Here is a 23700-nt window from a genome sequence, read left to right as displayed (position 1 = left end):
GACGCTCAAGTTACCCCCGCCCAGATGATGACACGTGTAGGGCTGGGTACTACCTGCTACCCTAGCCGAGATGATGACACGTGCAGGGTTGGATGCGAGCCACGCATCCAAAGCGTAACTGCCTGGAGAGAGAAAAAACCTAGGTATAAAGGTAAACTGAACAGAATTTGCAGAGGTACGTTTCCATTACGGCTCATTGTTTTGGGTTGAGTGCACTTTAGTACGGTTCTACAGAGCATAGTTTTCTCTCAGTTTTTGGGTGTTCTTGTTACTGACTTGAGCATCGGAGCGCCACCGGCCACAGAGGCGCCATCTTGTGTTTTCAGGTTCTCAGAGAGACTATTTGTGGTGTGGACTTGAAGGGCACGTGGTGTCAAAGCTGGTGAGGAAGACCGTGACGAGGCATCGCTCTTGCGCTAGGTCAACCGACAGGATCAAGTAACATAGGTTTTTAGGCTTGTATTTGAGCCAATAGTAAAATAGGTTTAGTTAGGGTTAAAAATGACTAGTTAGGGTAACAATTGGGCTTCTTTGAGCCCAATGCAACCCTATAACGTCTAAGGTATATTAGAGGACGAAAATTACCTTGGCATGAAGCACATGAACGTTCGCATGGCAGCCTAAGAGTGGAGAGGATTTACCATGGAAGGTGTGTGCTCAATATGGAAAATGTTCTTGCCGGTTGACTCAGCCGCCGTTGACTTCAAAGGCAGATGGTGACTCCTCCTATATCCTGGTGGTTTCCACTCTCTCTTTCGGTAGCGGAGAGTGGCTCCGTTGAAACAAAGGGGGCCCTACCTGTTGATTGCACTCCGACGATCAGGTCAGTACTGGGCTAAGAAACAGTAAGTATGTAAAGCCGTTTCAGTCTTAGAAACGACGTCCCTTTCTAGGGTTCTTACCACCTTTATATAAGCTGTAATGTAGCTGAATGTACTATACACACCCCATGCATGATCCTCTCGTGATTTAGGTCTTTCTCGTATCTGGGTGTTAACTCATACTATTTGTGGGCCCCAGCTTATGTGGCCCATTATTACTGTCGGGCCACTGAGGTCCGATGTCGACGACTAATGTCGACCTCTTCTTCAGCCGAGGTCCGAGGTCTGGCCAGTGCACAAGCCCTCAAGCTTGAGTTGTAACTTGTTTTAGCGAAGAGGCTAAGTGGTCGCCCACGGCGACCTACGTGATGCTAGAGTGATAGGATGTGAACAGTGCACCAAGGTGACGTTTCACCATACTTTTTAATCAGTGTACACGTGGCAGGATCAACAACTAAGACTCGTTGCCACTTGCGCTTCTTCGTATATGTTAAACCCCTTAAACCCCTATGCTTCTTCACTGTTTCATTACTTCTGTTTATCATTTCTCGAGCATTTTCTTCTCTCAAAACGCTCTCTCTTCTTCCCCAACCATTGCGACTAATTGCTCATTTCTCGAGCATTTTCTTCTCTCAAAACGCTATCTCTTCTTCCCCAACCACTACGACCCTTCGAAACCTAATTGCTCAAAGGTATGTACTTTACTTTATGATCACCCCTGCTTTATGATTCTGATGCTCATAACATGCTATAACTATTCTGAGACTGTTTACATTTTCTGCACTTTACATTTTACGCTCTTGGTTCGCACATTCTCTATTTTTATGGATTCCTGAGGCGCACCATCTTCTTCCTCTAAACCTTCGTTTTTTCTTCTTCTTTTTTAGATCTTCTCTTTAAGATGGCTTAATCGAACCCTACTCCAACCTCAACTCCAAACTCAACTCCGAACTCAACTCCAACCTCGACACCAAACTCTACTCCAAAATCAAACCCCTCCCCTCTCCCTGCGTCGTCCCTTCACTCCCTTCGAGCGAGCCCTTCTCACTGAAGTAAATGTCGTCCGCCGCCCAACTACATTCGAACAGCTGAGCGTTCGTGAGGGCTTTCGCAATCCTGTGCCACTGCCTTGGCCATACGCCATCAGTGGACGTGTTCCTATACTTCTTTGAAGCGAAAAGCCCAGGCCAGAAATTGTGGGTCATTTTTAACGGAGTCACTGGGAGGGTTCTGCTGACGCTATTCTAGCAGTCGTACAAAGGTTTAAAGGGGCATTTCTTCAAGGTTCGATGCAACAGGACGGACCCTACCCTCTTGGATGGGTTTCCCCTCTACTGGGCGGAGAAATCTAAACTCAAGAAGCCCAAGTTCCTCGAGGACCTACCTCCACAAGTCCGGGAGGTGTGCGACCTCCTCTCTAGTCTTCAAGCACCGTTTAATACGGTTGAGCTGCTCAAACTTGAGTTCAGCCTTAACGCCCTTAAGGGTTATGTTGGTCCTTGTTTATCCTTGCTTCTGCTCATATTTCTTCGTCTGTGTAGCTAGTTAAAGTGGCCCTTCAACGCAAGGCTGCTCCTGGCCCTTCTGATGTCGATGCCTCTACTCCTGTTGCTTCTGCCTTAGGCCCTTCTGCGCCAGCCCCTAAAGACTAAAGGCAGAACGGGGTGGCTGAGGCCACTGCCATTAAAGACGAGGATACCTGCTCAGGCCTCGCTTTCAAGAGGAAGAGGAAAGTCGATGTTGCAGTGCCTGCAAAGTCATCTTCGGATGATCGCGCCTGTAGGGAACACCCGCCAAACGCCTCTTCCCCTCGCGACCTTATGGTACAAGAAGGTGGGGGGGAGGGGGAGAGTGGGCAATCATGGCGCGTCTTCTGTTGACTTGCCCGCCTTTCTCCAAAGGGCCCTTCTGTCCTTTCAAGATCAGGAAAGGATGGAAATCATGGATGAAGGCCTCCTACAAGAGCACACACCCAAGTGCCTTGGGGACTTTCTCTTTGCATCTAGTCTTACCATGACTAAGATGCAGAAGTTGAAGGAGGCAACTAACCAAGACGCCCTTCAGATCAAAGAGCTCAAACACCGCGAAACTGCCCTCTACTTGGAGGCGGCAGATCTCCACAAATATGAGATAGCGGTTAAGAAACTCCTCTTCAAGAAGTCCCACGAAGATCTGGGAGCCCATGCTAAGGTCTTGTCCCTCCGCACTGAAATTATTGTCTTGACGAAGAAGGCGGAAGAGTCGCAGGAGAAGATGGCTAGGCTCGAGGAGAAGTCATCCCAACAGGAGGAACGACTTGTCAAACTGGAGGATGAGCTATCCCGTAAGGACGAACTCTGCAAACAGACTAAGGTGGAGCTCATCAATGACGTTGTCGATGCCTATGCCGTGGGGTTTGAGGATGCCATGACCTAGGTTGCCTGTGTGCCCCCTGGGGTGGATCTTTCTCAAACTGGCTTGTCAAAGAAGATTGTTGGTGGGCAATTGGTTAATGCCAAGGAGTGACTCCTTCTGTTGTAATTATTTGGCTGCTTAATAAACAATTGTCACATGTAAATATATATATATATATATATATATATATATATATATTTATATCTGCTTTCTCTTGAACTGCTCATTTTTGTTGTTCGCTGCTTTGTCTGTCTTGCTTAGTCTAACAACGCTTTAGGGCCTTTCTAACTTAGATAGCACGCTTCTTTACCGCTCGCTCTATCCTTTGTCAAATAAAGGTAAGGGAGATGTTGCTCCCGACCTTGGCACAGAAGGGCAAAAGGGATATTTAACTAGGAACCATACTGTTCTCGACCTTGTCTTACAAGACAAGGGACAAGTTCACTTAGCTGGACTCGACTTTTCCACACAGGGGTAAGGGATATCTATAACTGGGAACCATACTAACCTTGCCTTACAAGACAAAGAAGAGGTTCTTCTTCCTGACCTCGCCTTAACCGTATAGAGGCAGGGGAGGATTTTAACTGGTAACTATTATGTTCTCGACCTTGGTGTTCCCACACAAGAGGGAGGCTCACTAAGAACCATACTATTCCCAGTCTTGGTGTTTCTAACCCAAGGGAGATGTTTACTTTGCTTACTGATGTGAGTTGATTAGGAGATGAAACATCATAAGACACTTTCAAGAATTGGATCAAGATTCTACAAGCAATTCAAGAACACAACAAGAACAAAAAAACCAAATGGAAACCCATTTTCAGAACTTCAATCGATTGAAACAAGACAATGAAGCATATGAACCGATTGAAACTTCAATAAGAATATGTAAACCGTAAAGAACAGCAATCAAACACAAAGAAACGAATTAAAACAGAAACTAAACAAGTTCTACCAATTGAAACATCAAGAAAACAACAAAGAAATGTTTTAGAGTTTGTGATATGGAATGGGTATGGAAGAAGAAGATGAAAACTTGAAGAAGACTTATGTGGTTGAAGAAAATGGGAGTGATCACGCCACTTAGATGGTGGAAGGCTCCAAGATGAGTGGGGGTGCCGCCACTTGAGGATTCCCAAAACCCACAAGATGAGACAAAGAGAAGGAGAGCAAGTCTCACAAAGAAACCACTCAAATTCTAGAGAGTAACCTCACTTTCAATTTCAATATTCAACTTATGTTTACAAAAACAAGACTCCTCTTTATATAGGCATAGAGGACTGGTCATAAAAAGGTAAAAATACATGAAGAGTCATTTGTAAATGAAAAGGCAAGGCATATGAAAAGACAAGGTTGTTGGGTTCAATAGTGTTAAAGTTCAAGAGGGGGTGAATTGAGATTTTAAAACTTTCGCACATATTCAAATTTTATCACAGTACACAGAAAATAAATCTATTTATTTAGTAATGAACAAATTTATTTTTATATTGTTTATGTACTTTAACGCGTTTATCTCAGTTGAATGACTTCTGATTTTGAGATTGAGTTATATGATTTGCAGACAAATATCAAATTGATTTACACAAAATAAAGCTGAGAGCTCCAGCAGTTAATCACAATCTTTGAATACAAAATCAATGCTTGTTTTAAAACACTTAACAGATTGAGTTAACTTTCACAAAACATGAATTTCAATTATGTTTCACAACTCATACAGATCTACACAGAAATTCTTCAGAGGGTTTTTCCAGAAACACAAGAACAGTATAGACGTACCCAGAAAGAACAGATTCAAATACAATTGAATAGATTTATTTCTTGACACATTAGTTTATTCAGCAGTTTATTAAGTGCATGGATTAAGAGAGAATGAACACAAAACAATTATACTGGTTCACTCAAATGAGCTACATCCAGTCTTCACCTAATCCAAGGTGAAATTCACTAAACCACAATTCAAAACAATTACAAAAACCACTGTTCTTGAACCCTACAAGAACATGACACACTTTGCTGAAAAACACTATTCCAGCACACACAACTCTTCAAGAAACCCTATCAAGAAGAGTTTACAACCACACTTTACAACAAATTAAAGAAAAAAACGAATACACCTGTTAGAGAATGCAGAAATCTGCCTTAGACCAGTAGAACAGATTGCTCACACAGTGACAACACCTCTAACCAAGCCTTAGAACCAACCAAGAACAAACACACTTTGTGATTTGGAAAATCTTTCAAGAACTCATCCTAATCCTCTGAAATCTCTTATTTCTCTGTTGTAAAACTTGTTTTCTCAATTGTATGAACAACTTTTAAAAGCCAGAACAAACTCTCCTTTTATAGAAAACATTTTATAACAAACTTTCAAAAAATAGTTAAAGCTGTTACAAAAAGAACAGATTGAAAATAAAATGAACAAACTTATTTTCAAAGGCAGTGAGAGAATTTGTTATATGTAGGAGACTTAGTCAAACTCCCTGGTGCAAGGATAAAACGTGAAAAGCCTTTTAAGAAAACCATGGCACCAAACTAAAAAGAATATATTCATTTATAGAAGAACAAATTCATTTTCAAAACGATAACTGAAACATTTTAACAAGTGAAACACAGTCGTTTTGATGGAATGAAGACTTAGTCAAAATACTTGATGCACAAAACATGATTTTTAAAAACATTTAATCAAGGCATCAGTTTAAGAAAATAATCTATTCATTTAGAAAAGAACAGATTCATTTTCTATGCAGTAACGGATATTTTTGCAAAACATGTGAAAAACAGTTTCATAAAATTAGTGTTTGCTCTTATCACATGGTTAGGGATTAAGAGGTGAGTTACCTAGAAAAAAGCCTACTCTAAACAACCTCTAATCTATACCTAAGACATCCTTAAAGCAAATGCAAACACTAAGGAAAATTACACAATTGGCTTCATCAAACACATGTCTAGAAGGGGCAGCATCCATCTTCAACAAAGGTAAATGCCGCCCCTTTTCAAGTCACTTCCATATTCTAGAAAAGTGACTTTTCCTAGTACTTCCTTTCTAATGTTCTATTTAGAATCTACTCTAAAGATATTACAAAGAGATATTAATTGGCTTGGACCTCATCTTTTGAGAAGACTAATAAGAAGAACTTCAAATGCTTTGGGCATTGTCCATTTCTGCTATTAATGAGGTTTTTATTTTCTTGTTGAGATGACCGTTCAAGTGTAGCATCCTTGGTCATCTTTATGTATTTTTGGATCACATCACTTATTGACCTCATCATCCTTGCCGTATAGAGACAAGGGAGGATTTTAACTAGGAACCATCTCTCTCAACCTTGGCGTTCCCACGAAAGAGGGGGGTGAATTATTTAAGAGAGGTTTTTGAAAAAATTTCAATGTTTAACAAAATTCTTTATATGAATCCAAAACAGAAATCTGGTTAGCCAAGAATATAAGCAATAAAACAGCACAACAACAGAAAAACTATCGGTTGTTTATTCCAGTAAAACTTAAAACATAATTTAAATGAGTTTAGGGTAAGAGAGAGATACACCAACAATTTATACTGGTTCACTCTTAAGCCAAGAGCTAGATCCAGTCCCCAGAAAACCACTGGGTAATCCACTAAGTAATCACACCAGATTACAACACACAAACCACCAAAGTAGTGACCTTGAACCCTTCAAGAAACACACTCCCTTTGGCAAAACACACCAAGAGTATTGATCTTGACCACCTCAAGAGCACACAACACTCCTTGGCAACACAGCACCAGAAATACAATAGGTTGAGAAGGGATTACACTTGTTTACAGTACAAACTGAAATCAAATACAATTGCAATCCTATTCCACTCTCTTATAAAACCCAAAGCTTGATGTGAATGTTCAAATCTTGAAGATCAACTTTGTCACAACTGAAAAACTCAAATCTATTTCTTTTTCTTGTTTGAAAACATAAAGAAACCATTTATATTTTCCAAAGTTTGGTCAAAGCAATTAATGAAGAAGGGTATTCAGTTGGAAATCATTTAAAGCACATTCAACAACCAAAACAAAATTTTGTTAGGATTTCCAAAGAAACAATCGGTGGAAACCACGAAACAACCGATTGTTTGGTTTGACAGTTAAGTCAACCAAACTAAAACAGTTTTCAACCTTTTTAAAAACTCCTAAGAGTAAAACAACCGGTTGATTTGACAAAACAACAGGTTGTTTTTCACTTAGTTGGAAAAACACTTTATTTTCTAAAAGGTTTTAAATCACATAAGTTTTAGATTCAACAAAGGAGTGGATAACATTATATTCTACTCAGATCCCTCCTTAAACATAGCAGCAACACAAGTCTTGCATCAAACACATAGGATTTGGATTCTTCAAAGCACTTGATAACTCTTGATCAACATGTCCTCTGTCTGCCCCCTTGCCTGAACTGGTGAGCTTGGCTAGCAAGTCAGCTTGGGCATTCTCTTCTCGAGGGACATGTACTAACTCGAACACCGCAAAAGTCTCCTTTAGGATTTGGACATACTGTAGGTATGCGACCATCTGGGGGTCCTGGCCTAGTACTCTCCCGTAACTTGCCCCATTACCAACAAGAAGTCACTCTTTGCCAACAAACTTTTTGCCCCCGTCTCTTTGGCTAGTAGTATTCCAGCTACGAGGGCCTCATACTCCGTCTGGTTGTTACTGGCCTTGAAAGCAAATAGCAGGGCCTGCTCGATCAGTAGCCCATTTTGTCCTTCCAAGATGACACCAGCTCCGCTACCCTGTTGGTTAGAGGATCCATCTACGGAGAGGACCCACCTGAAACCTGCTTCCTCTCGGTGTGTGGCTACCGAGGAGAGCTCTACTACGAAGTCAATATAAACTTAGCCTTTGATAGGTCCTCTGGGTACGTACTGCACGTCAAAATCTAATAGCTCCACCACTCAACGCACCATTCATCCTGCCACATCAGGTTTCTGTAAGACCTTGTGAATGGGAAGGTCTGTCATCACGATTACAGGGAAGCTCTGAAAGTAGTGACGAAGTCTTCGCGCTGAAAATACTACCGCTAGAGGCCTAGTACCTCACCTCAGGCCCTTGCAAAAATTTTCTCACGAAATACATCGGGCTTTGTACCTAATCCTGCTCCTGAACCAGGACCGAACTGATAGCCCGATTTGGGACTACGAAATACAAGCGAAGCAGGGTGCATAGTTATGGCTTGCACGATACTGGTGGGTTGGCCAAGTATTCCTTCCGCTTGATGAATGATTCTTCGCACTCCTTGGTCTAGACGAACCTACTATTTCTCTTGAGGAACTGGAAATAGGGATCCCTCTTATTTCCTCCTGCTGACACGAATCTGGACAGAGCGGCCATCCACCCTGTCAACTGCTGCACCTTCTTCACTGAGATCGGGTTGCGCATGGCTATAATTACAGCACACTTCTCATGGTTCACCTCTATACCACGCTCAGTGATTAGGAACCCTAAGAACTTGCCTGCCTCTACCCCAAACACACATTTTTCAGGGTTTAGCTTTAATTTGTACTTAGCGATTGTAGTAAATAGCTCTTCCAAGTCAGTGACGTGCTGGTCCTTCACCTAAGAGGTGACCACCATGTCATCCACATACGCCTGGACATTTCGCCCTATCATGGGCGCAAGTACTCTATCCACCAACCTCTGGTAGGTGGCCCCTGCGTTCTTGAGCCCAAAAGGCATCACTTTGTAACAGTAATAGGAGAGCTCCGTCATGAATGTTGTCTTGCATTCGTCCCTGGGACGCATCCGGATCTAGTTTTATCTAGAGAAAGCATCTAGGAAGCTAAGAAGTCTACACCCTGAGGTGCTATCTACCAGGGAGTGAATGTTGGGCAACAGGTAGGAGTCCTTCAGACAGGCATTATTGAGATCTGTGAAGTCCACGCACATCCTCCACTTCCCGCTAGCCTTCTTGACCAACACTATGTTCGCCAACCACTTTGGGTATTGGATCTCCCTGATGTGGCCAATGCTCAGCAGCTTTTGGGTCTCTTCTCTGATGACCTGACGCCTATCATCATCGAACTTTCTCCTCCTCTAGCGGACAGGTCAGACCTGTGGGTCCATGGTGAGGTGATGACACAGGAAATCAGGGTCGGTACCAGGCATGTCTGGGGTTGACCATGCAAAAGCATCCATGTGCCATGCTTGAACTTCTTGCCCTCGATCTCCCTCTCTAGCACTTCTTCTGCAGGCTCGAGTCCTTTCTCCCGAGCGATCTCGATGAGGGTGACCCCTTCTTCCCTTGGAGGTTGGATGGTGATTGCGCACACTCCTCTTTTGGTCTTGAGGTTGTTCTCGTAGCACCTTTTAGCCTCCTTTTGATCAGACTTCATGGTGATCATTGCTCCTTCAAGGGAAGGAAACTTCATCTTCATATGCCTCGAAGAGGCTACCTGATGGAAGAGGCCCAAGCACAAGCCCACATGCAAGCCCACCAAAGGGTAGATTTGGGCCAACCATAGAGTTATGGCCAAGAGGATCCAAGAAGACGTTCTTTTACATGTTCAAATGCCATAAACTCTAGTGTAGAGTAGACTTTAATTTCTTGTCAAAATTAGCATAGGAACTTTATTTGTAATTTTCTTAGAATTAATTTTGGCACCTAAAACACCAACCTAGGTAAACTTAGAGTTTCTAAAAAAACCTCTAAATTTACCAAGGCCGGTCTAGAAAGCCCATGGAGGGGGTGAACATAAAAACTAGACACACCCCTCCCCATGTGCTCATTTGTGCACCCATGTGCCATGTGCACCCATGTGCTTCACATTTACATTTCATTTGGCTAGCATTAGGGTTGCATTATGGTCCTCCTTAGCCTATAAAAGGAGGAGCCTACACCTTGTATTTTCAAGTTTAATTGAGTAAGGTTATGCTGCCATTTTTGTGCACAAGCTTTACTTCTCCTAGAAATCTAGGCTCTAAACTTCAATCCTTTCACCTTCTCCCTTGAGCTGGCCGAACCACTCAAACACCATACTCATCATGCACCTACAAGGCCAACACAACTCCTAGGAGGGTCTTGATCATCTCACCCATTGCTTCCGCACCTTATTTTCTACTTTGATTCAAGAAGAACACATGAAAATGCCATCATTTGGTATCAGAGCTTTTGGTTCTTCAAGATGAGTAGCTTGGTCTTTTAATTTCAGTTCTTCTTTATTTCATCTTTGTCATTTCAATTCCTTACTTGTCTTGCTGTTTTTATATTTTAAGTTGTTCTTGGTGTGCTTATGGAAGATCCAACCAAAGCACAATTGTTCAATTGATCTTGAACAAAATTCTGTGCAGCTTGTGATAGGATTCCTTACACCATTGTGTGGCTGTTTTTCTTTTAGGAAATTGAGTCCTTATTGCTTTCTTATAATTGCTTCATTTTATGCTTTGAGTCTTTATTTTCTGAATCTATAAATGTTGTGTCAAGTCATGTGAATCCATATTTGTCATCAATTCTTAGTAGTCCTATTTTTTGGCTTGATTGTTTCTTGTTTTTGGGTCTCTTTATATTGCTTTAATCTGTTGTTATTTTGATCCTTTGGTGCTTTTTATTTTTATTTTGAGTTCATAATTGTGTCTTAGTTCTTACACAATTTCCATTCTTACATTTCCATTGTGTTAATTTTGGTTATCTTGCTGTTTTCTTCCAGTTTTCCAGATTTCCCCTGTATCATCTCTCTGTTCTGGGCTGTTTTGTTTTAAAAAATATATTTCCACCCATAGGAAAATTCTGATTTTCTGGAAAATGCAAGTTCAAAGTGTTATAGAAAAGAAAAAAAAAGAATGAGGTCAAAAGAAGCAACAGAAAAAAAATGATAAATCTTACAAAATCAGAGTGCAAATCTTGAGCGCTCCAGCTGGCCTAACTGCACACCAAATTTGCAAAAATTATTAAAAAAAAATGGTGCATGCGTTTTAGGTGATTCCAAAGCCAAAATTTAGATAAGATCCTGAATTTTCTTGCATCCAAATTTCAGAAACAAATTTTACAATTACAGCTCAGCATAAATCGGGGAACAAACACGTTTTTCTGGCCCACAACATTTTCCAGTGGTGCTGTTTTTTTATTTGGTCATCTAATCTAGTGCTTTTCTTTAGGAATTCTTTTGTGTGCCAACCTTTTATTGAGTACCTTTAATTGTTTGCTTTAATTTCTTGAATCTCTTTCTAAGTTGTCATATTATAAATCCTTTTGGTGGTACTGTTTTCTTTCAATTAAATTTGTTTCTTGCTTTTGTTCCTTGACCTCTCTTTTTGGGTGCTGGAATTTAATTTCTCCCTTGGTGCTTATGTGCATGGAATTTGACTTGGTTTAAGGTTTAGCCCTTGTGAATAGGTGCTGGAAATTGGAGAATTAAAGCCATCATTCTAAGGAGAAGACAAGGCCAAAGCCGAAAACAAGCATTCTTGAAATAAACACTACAAACACTTGGAAGATCAACAAGCAAAGACAACAAGGAAGTGCACTAACCAAAAGAGGATCAACAAAGGGAGTTCTCTTATTTCCTTTGCAACTTGGTTTATTGTTAATTACCTTGTTAATTACGTTTTAGACGGTGAGTGTGTCTTCAAGGGCTCAAAGTGTCCAAGAAGCCTCACCTAGGGCCGAATAGTATAGCATTCTTGTTTAGTAATTGTTACTTGTTTGTATTTGCTTTTCTATTGCTTTAGTATTGACTCTTTGCATGAATATTTTGTTAAGTTTGTGATAAACCGTCTAGCTTTGTTGATTAGTTAGCTTGCATTGTTTTCTTGCATTAAAATCTGATTTCTCAACTTAATTGTGTTCCAAGTGGTTTACTAAGAGAAAGCTTTGTGTGAAGACATTGAGGGATAGTTTTTGGCTAAGGCAAAGGCTTGGTATTTAAGTAGTCCACTGTGACTCACCTCCCTTACCTGGAAGACTACCTTCTTTGACTTCCCTAAATTTTTCTCAAGGTAAAATACTTCTACACACAAAGCTTTAGTCATGTCTTCTCACTCCTCTAAATCTCTTAAAAGTGAGGTGAAATCCTTAAAATCTCTTTTGAAACAACTTACTAAGGATATTCAATCAATTTCATCTAAACAATTGGAGAATGAGATCAAAACTAATGAATTGACTAAAGCAAAGAATGAGAAGTCTCAATTTTCAAAAAAATTACATTCTCATGCATCTAGCACTAAACATCATGATTATCTTGGGGAAGAAAGTCTTAGGAAAAATGAATATCATCAACAATTCCCTAGGAGAGCTAGGAAAGAGAGACAAGAAAACCTAACCAAGCATATCTCTCACAATCAAGCTAGAGAAATTCCATGTTTAGAATACCTTGGCAATGATCAATTAGCATCTCAATGTTTCAATGAAAGATCTATGATCTTAAGGGACAAAGATGAGAATAGTAGCCAAGAAAAAGAAGCTAGTGAGAGTGAAGAAAATGTAAAAATAGAAAAGCAAGAGAAAACCCTTGGAAAACAAAAGGCGTGGGAGAAGAGTGTTCCTTCCCACAAGGTCATTCAACAAGAAGGAAAAGTTGAAAATACATTTGAAAATATACCTCTTGTTGAACAACCTAGCCTTACCTTTTGTAAAGGAACACTTGCAAGCCTAAGTGAAAAAGAAGAGTCTTTAAAAGAAGCTTGCATAGATAAAAATGAAATAGATTATTTCTCATATGTGCTAGGATATCACCAAGTGAATGTCAAGTTTTTTATAAGCATCTACAAAAACAATTTTTTATGTGAAGTAGGGCCTAAAGAAACTTGTCATGTCTTATTGAGACAACCATTGCAAAGTGTACAAATCCTTATAAACAATGGTTGTCACAACGAGACTATCCTTACACATAAGAGAAAGAGTCTTCATGAAGGAGAACTCATGGGACAAATTAGAGTTGATAAAACTCTAGAGCTTTTAAAAGGAAAACTTTTGTCCCCCATGAGAAAAGAAGTTCAAAGACATTACCTTAGGTACAATTCTTGTTTTCAAACTACACCCAAGGCAATGTCTCATGAACTCTATACTCCTTCACCTTTTGCAAATGATCCTTGGGAAGATATAAATTTCATATTAAAACTCCCTAGGACAACAAAAGGTTGTGATTCAATCTTCATGGTTATGGATAAACTCTTCTCTAGAGAAGTCATACATCTTCATGGTTTATCTTCAAGCATAGTGTTGAATAGAGTTCCAAATTTCGCAAACCATGATTTGAGGATTTCCTTTGGAAAACTTGCAACTAAATTGCACACTTTAAATTCTTATCATCCTCAAACGCATGGTCAAAATATATTTGAAAATCTAGCTCTTTCTACTATGCCTAGAATAAACATGAAGTGCACACACAACTCTAGAGGTGAGCAAACATACCATAAAGTAGTCCACAAAACTACTTATATTTCTACTTTTAAAGTTATGTGTGGGTTCAATCATCTTTCTCCTTTTAAGTTGTTACCATCTTCTATAGGATTTATGCCTAAAGAGAAAGTAACCACAAATGAACCTTTTAAAATACATAAGATGATTAGAGACCACACACAACCATTAAAAGAGAAACTTTGTCCAAGGTTGCCAAAACCAAAAGAAAAACAAAAATGGCAACCTAGTAAAATTAATTTGCAAACTAACACCTATGCCTTATTTGATTATTTCTATAGGTGGACGTTTGACCCAGGAGGACAAGCTTTGGCGAAGCAAGAGGCTGCTATCCGAGATCAAGTCTGAAGATCTGAGGATAGATCTTCTCAAAGAAGGAGGAGATGATGAACACCATCCAGCCACAACCATCCCCTAGCCATGAAGAAGAAGAAGCAATGGATTTGAGGATAAATCCTTTTCAAGAGGGAGGGGATGATGGAAGAGGCCCAAGCACAAGCCCACATGCAAGCCCACCAAAGGGTAGATTTGGGCCAACCATAGAGTTATGGCCAAGAGGATCCAAGAAGACGTTCTTTTACATGTTCAAATGCCATAAACTCTAGTGTAGAGTAGACTTTAATTTCTTGTCAAAATTAGCATAGGAACTTTATTTGTAATTTTCTTAGAATTAATTTTGGCACCTAAAACACCAACCTAGGTAAACTTAGAGTTTCTAAAAAAACCTCTAAATTTACCAAGGCCGGTCTAGAAAGCCCATGGAGGGGGTGAACATAAAAACTAGACACACCCCTCCCCATGTGCTCATTTGTGCACCCATGTGCCATGTGCACCCATGTGCTTCACATTTACATTTCATTTGGCTAGCATTAGGGTTGCATTATGGTCCTCCTTAGCCTATAAAAGGAGGAGCCTACACCTTGTATTTTCAAGTTTAATTGAGTAAGGTTATGCTGCCATTTTTGTGCACAAGCTTTACTTCTCCTAGAAATCTAGGCTCTAAACTTCAATCCTTTCACCTTCTCCCTTGAGCTGGCCGAACCACTCAAACACCATACTCATCATGCACCTACAAGGCCAACACAACTCCTAGGAGGGTCTTGATCATCTCACCCATTGCTTCCGCACCTTATTTTCTACTTTGATTCAAGAAGAACACATGAAAATGCCATCATTTGGTATCAGAGCTTTTGGTTCTTCAAGATGAGTAGCTTGGTCTTTTAATTTCAGTTCTTCTTTATTTCATCTTTGTCATTTCAATTCCTTACTTGTCTTGCTGTTTTTATATTTTAAGTTGTTCTTGGTGTGCTTATGGAAGATCCAACCAAAGCACAATTGTTCAATTGATCTTGAACAAAATTCTGTGCAGCTTGTGATAGGATTCCTTACACCATTGTGTGGCTGTTTTTCTTTTAGGAAATTGAGTCCTTATTGCTTTCTTATAATTGCTTCATTTTATGCTTTGAGTCTTTATTTTCTGAATCTATAAATGTTGTGTCAAGTCATGTGAATCCATATTTGTCATCAATTCTTAGTAGTCCTATTTTTTGGCTTGATTGTTTCTTGTTTTTGGGTCTCTTTATATTGCTTTAATCTGTTGTTATTTTGTTTCTTAACAACAAGGTACCTGATGTTAGTAGTGTAGGAAGTTGTGCCTTCAGTGAAGGTTGTCCTCCACTTTACGTGTCCCTGCACTTCTACCTACTATCCCACGAAACCATACAGACAACCATCATAAGGCCTCAACTGGTCAGGAGACAACTGCAGTTTGTTGAAGGTCGACCAAAACATCAAGTCGACCGAGCTTCCCTGGTCAACAAGGACGCAATGCACCTTTCTACCCACCATCACTACTGAAATCACCACTAGGTCATTGTCGTGTGGGACAACATCCTGCAAGTCGGTCTTGGTGAAGACAAGGATGGGCTCAGGGGTCTGGTCCGATTTCTATGATTCTACTGTCATCATTCCCCTGGCATATTTCTTGCGCTGGGAGGCGGTGCACCCTCCTCCTGAGAATCCTCCAGCGATGGTGTTGATCTCTCCATGGATGGGCACCTCGTGCCCCTGATCTCCCACTAGGGCCGCTAACGTCGGGGCCCCTTGCGGCTCTTGCAGGTATTCCTTTAAGAAATTGTTCCTTACCAGTTCATCTAACTAGAATCTCATTGCAAGACAGTTGCGTAGGCTGTGGCCAAAGGATTGGTGGAACTCGCACCAAGCCTCTCGTTAGTCTTCGATGGAGACTTCAGCCTGTATGCCACGTTAGGGATGACTATCAGTTCCTTGAGGTCCATCCGAAAGTTGTGCCTAATGGGGGCATTCTCCTCACACGTGCCCTGGTTTGAGGCTTCCTTGCTTTGTACGGTGCTTGTGTTCCCAGGGCTTTCTTCTCCGTCGTGGCCTCATGCACCCTCATAGGCTAAGGACGATTGGTTCCTTGAGGTCGGACTAGGCCAACGCTACCACGTTTTTCTGTGACCTCTTCTTCTGCAACAATGTGGGCCACAACTCAACGTTTGATCTCGCAAAACGTCCTTGGGCGACATTTTATCAGCGAATCACTGAAAGGTCCTAGCAGCACTCCTTTCCTGAAAGCATGCACCGTCATGTCTTCATCCTTGGTGTGCAGCTTCACCACCAGTGCCCCGAATCTGTTTAAGAAATATTTTGTAAGAGGGGGAGCCCGATTGACAATGTATTGTTCTCTCAATAGTGTTGAGAATTGATCGAACGATGTAGTGTGCCCGTCAGGAAGACTGACGAACCAATCCAACACTGTGCCTGACAGCGTACTCATGAACAGCTTACAATGCATGGCATCGGAGCCTTCTGAAAGAATCATCTGAGTGTGGAAAGTTGTGATATGGGCCTCTAGGTCCTCTACACTTGTGAAGGTGACCTTCGGGCCCATGAAAGAGGTTGGTATCACAGTGTCCAAGATCGCGTGAGAGAACGGCATGGGGCGAGCCCTAACCAGCGTGGACGGAGCTCACTCATCCACCGTACGTTCCCCCACATCTTGCAAACTCCTGTGTAGTTCCTTGTTCGTTTTGCGCAACTCTTTGTTGCTTGCTTGTGACGCGACCAGGTCGACCTGGAAATTATCCTGATCAACTTTCGACGTTGCTACCACTTGCTTAAGGGCACGCATGGTCTCCATGAGTTGTTGCATGGTGACGTTGTCCCCTCCTTCTAGCGCAGCTAATCCTTGCCTCGTGTTTCTCATGTTGTTGGGTGCCTCTCAACACGATTGTGAATGGGACCTAGTTTTATCGTGCCTCACGGTGGGCACGAAATGTTCTCGCCGGTAGACTCAGCTGTCGTTGACTTCAAAGGCAGATGGTGGCTCCTCCTATCTCGTGGTGGTTTTCGCTCTCTTTCTGGGTAGCTGAGAGTGGCTCTGTTGAAATAGAGGGGGCCCTACCTATTGATTGTACTCTGACGATCAAGTCAGTATTGGGCTAAGAAATAGTAAGTATGTAAAGCAGTTTCAGTCTTAGAAACAGCGTACCTTTCTAAGGTTCTTACCACCATTTATATAGGTTGTAATTAGGTCAACTTCCCTATCCCTCAAGGATCTTTCCTTAAGTGGAATTAGGGTTTACTGGTGAGGCAACTTGTGACGCGTTGCGCAAACTTAGCGCAGTTGCGACACAAGACTTGCCTCTTCTAAAGTGCAATATCTCTAACCGTATGGCCACCAGGGTACCAACTCATGTACCAGCGCTGCGGCGCCATCTGTTCTGTGGGTGCCCTAATTATTCACGTGCCATGCATGCAGTCTTTCCCTGGAAACCCTAACCCTTACGGGCCTTAGCGCCTCCAGGGAACACTTGTATGTATCGTACCCGAATGTACTATACACCCCACATGCAGGACCCTCTCATGATTTAAGTCTTTCTCGTATCTAGGTGTTAACTCTGTGGGGCCCAGCTTATGTAGCCCATTATTACTGTCGGACCACCGAGGTCCGATGTCGACGGCTGATGTCGACCTCTTCTTCAGTCGAGGTCCGAGGTCTGGCAAGTACAGAAAACACGACTCCACATGGCACGTTTTCATTGGAGAGTTTTATTTTGAATTTTCAAAGTTTGACTCCAAAATGTTAAGTGTCTAAGAGGGTGACTTTACGAAATAACCGCCTTTTTACACCAAATATTTTGTTGTACGAAGGCAACTTTACCAAATAGTCGCCCTCTTAGAGAAATTTAATTTAAAAAATGCCACTGTGTTTTGTATGATAGCGTTTGACCATAAAAACGCCTTAAATGTAGAATCGAAATAAGTCCTTTTTGCACCAGTGTTCCCTTGTTTAGAATCTCTAGGATATACACCTTGATCTTTTTCTTCACTTTTTCCAAGTGATATGGCCCAATCAACCACTCGCCCTACTTCTCATGCACCTTCAAGGAAACCATAGTTCCATTGGAGTCATCCTTGTCTGCTTCCTCTATCAAGCTTCCGCACAAGTTCACCAAAATTCAAGAAACCAATTCAGAATGAAGGTTGCATCATTTTCTATACCAGCTTGTAACATAACCTTTTAACTAGATTCCTTATGTGTCATACTCCACTTCCTGTTACAATACATAACTTTCCAGTCTTGAAGATGGAGTTAACGTAGTAGCATAAAAAATGAATACATGTATTGTACCGACCAGTCCTCGGACTCGGGCGTTGACCAAAAGTCAAGGTGGGACCCCGAAGGCAGGGCCAACTGAAAGGTTCAGCAGGACAGGGAGGAGTCTCGTTAGGCTCACGGGTAAGGGGCCGAGGAGGGGGCGGCATCGAGGCATAGCGTGGAGGCCTCGGGCCTCGGCACCCCAACAGTGAAGATGGACCAAAAAGGTGGTTTTCAAGCCACATCCCAGTTACCAGTAAGGAGAGGCCTAAATCACAAGAGATCCGTGCATGGGGTGTAGGGAATGCGGTAGTACGCACCACCATCAAAGAGCCATTGGGAAAGAAATGACTCATAAAGGTCACGTCCCAATGGTGATCTGCATGCATGGCACGTGACTGGGGCAGGGAACGCCCAGGATGAATGACCCTAGAGATTGGGCGTATGAGTTGACGCCCAAGTGGTCATCCCACACCAGATGCGCTTCAACATGGCAGCCTTACGCACTAAGATGGCCCTAAGACTGGGTGATAGTGTCGTGAAGGCACGCTTACAGAATGCTTAAGTCACAGTGAACCAGAAGGGCAGAGGGACTAAAAGGTATATTAGGGTAATCACAAACATAACAAGGTACATTTTTGTTAGTACGCATTACACATTTCTAAGAGAAGCAACACGGTGAGAGAGAACACACACAGTGATCTCAGTGTTAGAGTTTGGTGTTCATTGCCCGAAAGACTGACTTTACCGTCGGAGTACAAACGGCTGCGAGGGAGCCCTTTGTCTCTTTCTTTTAAGGTGATTCCGGTGGAGGAGAGGAACGTAGGAACGATGGGTTCTTGGACGCGATGTCAATAGAGACGCACAAAGACGTTTTGGTCAATCGGCAGGAACATTTGGCGCCCACCGTGGGGCACGTTCTAAAACATCTGTCCCAACCACAAGAAAGGGAGAAGAATCGTCAAGATTCACCAAGATTCGTCAAAGACTCATCAAGACACATTCAAGAATGAGGAATACAAGGAAAATTTCTACTGCACCAGTGGGAAGTGAAGGTTTGACCCTACAACAGGTTATGGAGATGATGCAGGGCCTCCAAGAAGCAATGGCAACGTCAATAGCTGACCAGGAGCGTATCCAGATGGACCTGGCTGCATCGCAAGCAAGAAATAAGGAGTTGCACCACACCAATGAGGAGTTGCGGCGCGGGTTGCGAAACCAGGCAAGGAATCGAGAAAGAGAGGAGCATGAATGCTACCCCTCCCAGGAGTTCCCCATGCCTTTTTCGCAGGCGATTATGGATGCGATGATACCAGCCAGGTTCGTAGGGCTGAAAGCCACGTTCACTGGGATGGAGGATCCAGAGGCTCATCTCACAACTTTCCACACACAGATGATGCTGGTTGGTGGTTCTGACGATGTAAGGTGCAAGTTGTTTATGAGCACGTTGGTAGGGACGATGATGGACTGGTTCATTAGCCTTCCAGACGGCCACGTGACCTCATTTGCGCTGCTGTCGCAGTTGTTCAGGGAGCAGTATATCGCGAATCGCGCTCCCCCACCCAATTCTTACGACCTCTTGTAAAGGTATTCTACACTAACCTTGGTTTTGATGGTACTCACTTGTTTCTCATGTCAAAGGTGTAGATATGATTATTACAAGTGAGGTATGGTCTGTTGTGACCGGGCTGAGGTCTTATGGACTAAGAATCAATAGGGGAAACCTTGGAGTTGTGGAAGATTTCAACAAAATCCAGTTTCACAAAAGTTGTCTCAAGAATCCCCACTCCAAAGTGAGGAATTTTTCTGTTGGAGGGTTGAAGCTTGATGAAAGGTTTGTTGCTTTCATAGTTTCATGGATTCTCACACCTAAGGGGAGCAACCATTCAACTCTTTCTGAAGAAGATCTTCTCATGATCTACTGCATCATGAATAAAGTGAAGATCAACTGGATTCACACTATCAAAGAGCATATGCAAAAAGCCATGAGGTTATGTGACTTTCATTATCCTTATGCTATTTTGATTTCTAAGTTTCTTCACTATTTTGAAGTGGATATAGAAGGAGAGCTAGCAGAAGTTATCAAGCCCTCTAGTGAAATCAATAGTGGATCCCTAAGCAAGATGGGGTTTACTAAGATTGGTGGAAGATGGGTAAGAAAAGATGGTGATTATGCTGGACCAAGTGGAACCAATGAAGGAGATGAAACTGAAGAGCTAGCAATGCAAGATGATCCTGCTGCAGGAACTCACGAAGGAATGCATCATGATATAAATATGGAGGAAAGGATGTCAAGCATGTCATCCATTGAAATGCAAATGCTTAATAGAATGGACACCTTTGCTGACAATCAAAGGAACCTTTATGAGATGTGCGAATCAAGGTTTACAAACATGGACACAAGGTTCTCTACTCTAGATGAACAGATTGAAGAAGTTCAGAGGCAGATTTTGGAACTGCAATTTCAAAGGGAGGATAGCCCTTCTTTTTATCTTAAAAAGTTTTAAATTTCTTTTATGTTGTTTTTTAATCCTACCATTTGTCTATTTGATGAGACAAATAGGGGGAGAAGTATTGGGATATTGTAATGGTCTTAATATTGCTTTATTACTTGCTTTTATAAACTGTTGTATCTATCTTATATATAGTGTGTATTTGTTTGGACTAGACTATTCTATGTTTGTTCAATGATTGCAGGATTCAACAGATTCTAAACAAAGAACTTTTCTAAAAGTATCCCACAGATTTGTCTCCATCAAATAGGGGGAGATTGTTGAAGATAGGAAGCTTTGATGTGTCAAATCCAAATGAAGCCTGAAGCTGTGTGATGTTTTAAGTTTAGGTTTGGGGTTTAGAATCTTTGTAAAGATCAGTTTTGAATCTCAGAAAAAGCTCATTTCAAACTATTTTTAAAGATTAAAGTGTTTTTCCATGCAAAGGAAAAAACAACCGATTAAAATGTCGTGATAATTGGTTGTTTGTAACTTAGCTGGCAAAGAAGGATTTAAAACTGTTTTATAACTGACAAAAGCATTCGATCGGTTAAATCGTGGTTTTAACTGATTAAATGTAAGTCTTTGTAAACATCTTTTTGAAAATCTGTTTTAACTGATTTGGTTGTTTAGATTTGCTTCAACGTTAGCATTTCAAGTATTATAAATATGATTTTGATTCAAACATTTATAGAATTGATAAAAAAAAACTTTTGATACTTTGAGTTGAGATTTATTTGAAAGATTTCCAAAGCTGTTTGTGAAAAGGTTTTTCACCAAGTTTTAGCCAGATTGCTTTGTGCTTTGCTGTGGTTCAAAGAACTGATCAATAGGCTGCTGGTGTATTGTGTTTTACCAGGTGTTTTCTAATCCTATTCAAGTTCTTGTAATTGTTCATATAACATTATGTATAACTGTGTAAAATCCTGTAAAGTCAGTGGGAGTCTGGCTTGAGGTGGTTGTTGTGTGCGAAGAGGGTGAGTAGGCTTTGTGGGATTCAAAGTCACCTCTTTGTGTGTGGTGTTTGTGTAATCTGTGATTGATTGCATAGTGGATACTCAGTGATTTGACTGAGGACTGGATTTAGCTCTGTGATTGAGTGAACTAGTATAATCTCTGTGTGTGATTCTCTCTATCTCATCTCTCATTAAATTGTATTTTCCGTTGTCATAAACAACCGGTTAAATCGCAATTTTAACCGATTGATGTTCTGTTTTCAGTTTTTGTTTGACTATTGAATTGGTTTTCTAAACTGCTTTTCTGAGTTGTTTGTTAGAGCTTCATTCTAAGCAAAGCATTTGTGAAAATAGTTTGAAAACAATCCACCCCCCTCTTGTTGTAGCCATCAAACCTAACAATTGGTATCAGAGCAAGGTTCTTGAAAGTTACTCAAGTTTTTGATTTATGGGTTTTGAAAATCTTATGATGGCTGATAAAATGCCCTTTGGGGAAGGAACCTCAATAAACAAGTCACCTTTGTTTTGTGGAGTTAATTACCAATTTTGGAAAGTTAGAATGAATATTTTTATACATTCAATTGAAAATGGTCCTTTTGTACCTCAAGTTAAGAAAGATGATGTTTTAGTTGATATACCTTCATCTGAATGGACAGAGGCAGAATGTAAGAAAGTTAAGTTTGATTGGATAGCTAAAAATATTATAACATCTGCTCTAAGTTGTGATGAGTTTTTCAGGGTTTCACAATGTAGCTCAGCCAAAGAAATGTGGGACATCTTGGAGGTCACACATGAAGGCACAAATGATGTAAAGACTGATTTTCTGAATTGTTTGTTAGAGCTCATAATCTTGGATAAGAGCATGCTTTATGGCCATCTTGACATCATTTGTCCCTTCATGTGTGACTTCAAGAATGTCCCACATCTCCTTTGTTGAACTACATTGTGATACCCTGAAAAATTCATCACAACTCAAATCAGAGGTTATTATATTTTTAGCAATCCAGTCAAACTTTGCTTTCAGCCTTAGTCCATTAGATGAAGGTTTATCAATTAAAACCTCATCTCTTTTAACTTGAGGTATAAAGGGACCATTTTCAATTGTTTCCCAAATACCCTTATTAGTGACTTATTCTATTTGGATGATTTGAAAGATGATGAATTATGCAAAGTTTTAGCAAGTATAATCTGAGCACTATCATTTACACTATTAAAAGTTTCATCAAGCTATTAGGTAATGCTTTTAAAACATCTATGCATAATAATCGTAACACCGTGCAGAGCCTCCCCCCCCCCTTCCCCCCTTCCCCCCTTCCCCCCTCCCCCCTCACTTTTTCCATTTTTCCTCTCTCTCTCTCCATTATTCCAAAATCAGATCACATCATGGTGTAGTTGAGGAGTCTTAACAGGGCCAGTTGAGAAAAATAATCCTCTCAACTTATTCTATTATATACTGATTTTTTTTCTGTTGGGATAACTTGCATTAGGCCCTTATATTTTAAAGTTAACCGGACTGAGAGGCTAAAATTCTAGAGGTTGCTTGAAAACAAGCAATTAAAGTAAGAGAAACTAACTTTAACTTTCAATAGTACCCTAGGCTAGAAGATCTGAATGTGGAGGAGACGTGGTCCCAAGTTTCAAGTTCTCTTGTAGGGATGTTAGTTGATAAAATTGTTTGATTTTATGTTGTGTGAAAATGTAAAAATATTATATTTTGATAGTTTGAAAGTTAAATATTATTTTTGATATTGGAAAAGTTCTTGAATGGTATGAATTTTTAAATGTTATGTGATTGAATAATATATATTATATATGAATGATGAAAATTGTATGAAATTGATGTCATACATTTGGGATAGTATGAGTTGTTGTTTGATGACATTAAGTATGAAAAGGCTATGTTTAACAAAGATCCTCTAGCTTCACTGATGATCTAATCTAAGTAAAAAATGTTCTAATTCATATAGACTAAGTTATCAAGCGGTGAGAAGTTGAAAGGGAGTTCATACACACCGGGTGTTGCTGTAGACACTCGGTATTGAA

At 40.9% G+C, this 23700-nt stretch overlaps 1 protein-coding gene across 3 annotated transcripts in view; it reads left to right on the top strand.

The window, feature by feature from the left end:
- Positions 1–21808, top strand: part of LOC137837475 (uncharacterized) — a 41359-nt gene extending 19551 nt beyond the window's left edge. For 2 of the 3 annotated variants that reach the window (XM_090301723.1, XM_068646470.2), the window contains exon 3: positions 11564–21808. In XM_090301723.1, coding sequence (XP_090157849.1) covers positions 11564–11585 — 22 coding nt within the window. In that variant the 3' untranslated portion in view covers positions 11586–21808. Of the gene's footprint in view, positions 1–11550 lie in introns of all 3 variants that reach the window. The other variant, XM_068646475.2, reaches the window with a different exon arrangement.
- Positions 21809–23700: the final 1892 nt, after the last annotated feature.

The sequence above is a fragment of the Phaseolus vulgaris genome, chromosome 4, assembly GCF_051622355.1.
Source record: "Phaseolus vulgaris cultivar YP4 chromosome 4, ASM5162235v1, whole genome shotgun sequence".
Classification (NCBI taxonomy): Eukaryota; Viridiplantae; Streptophyta; class Magnoliopsida; order Fabales; family Fabaceae; genus Phaseolus; species Phaseolus vulgaris.
This window is presented reverse-complemented; position numbering and strand designations above follow the sequence as displayed.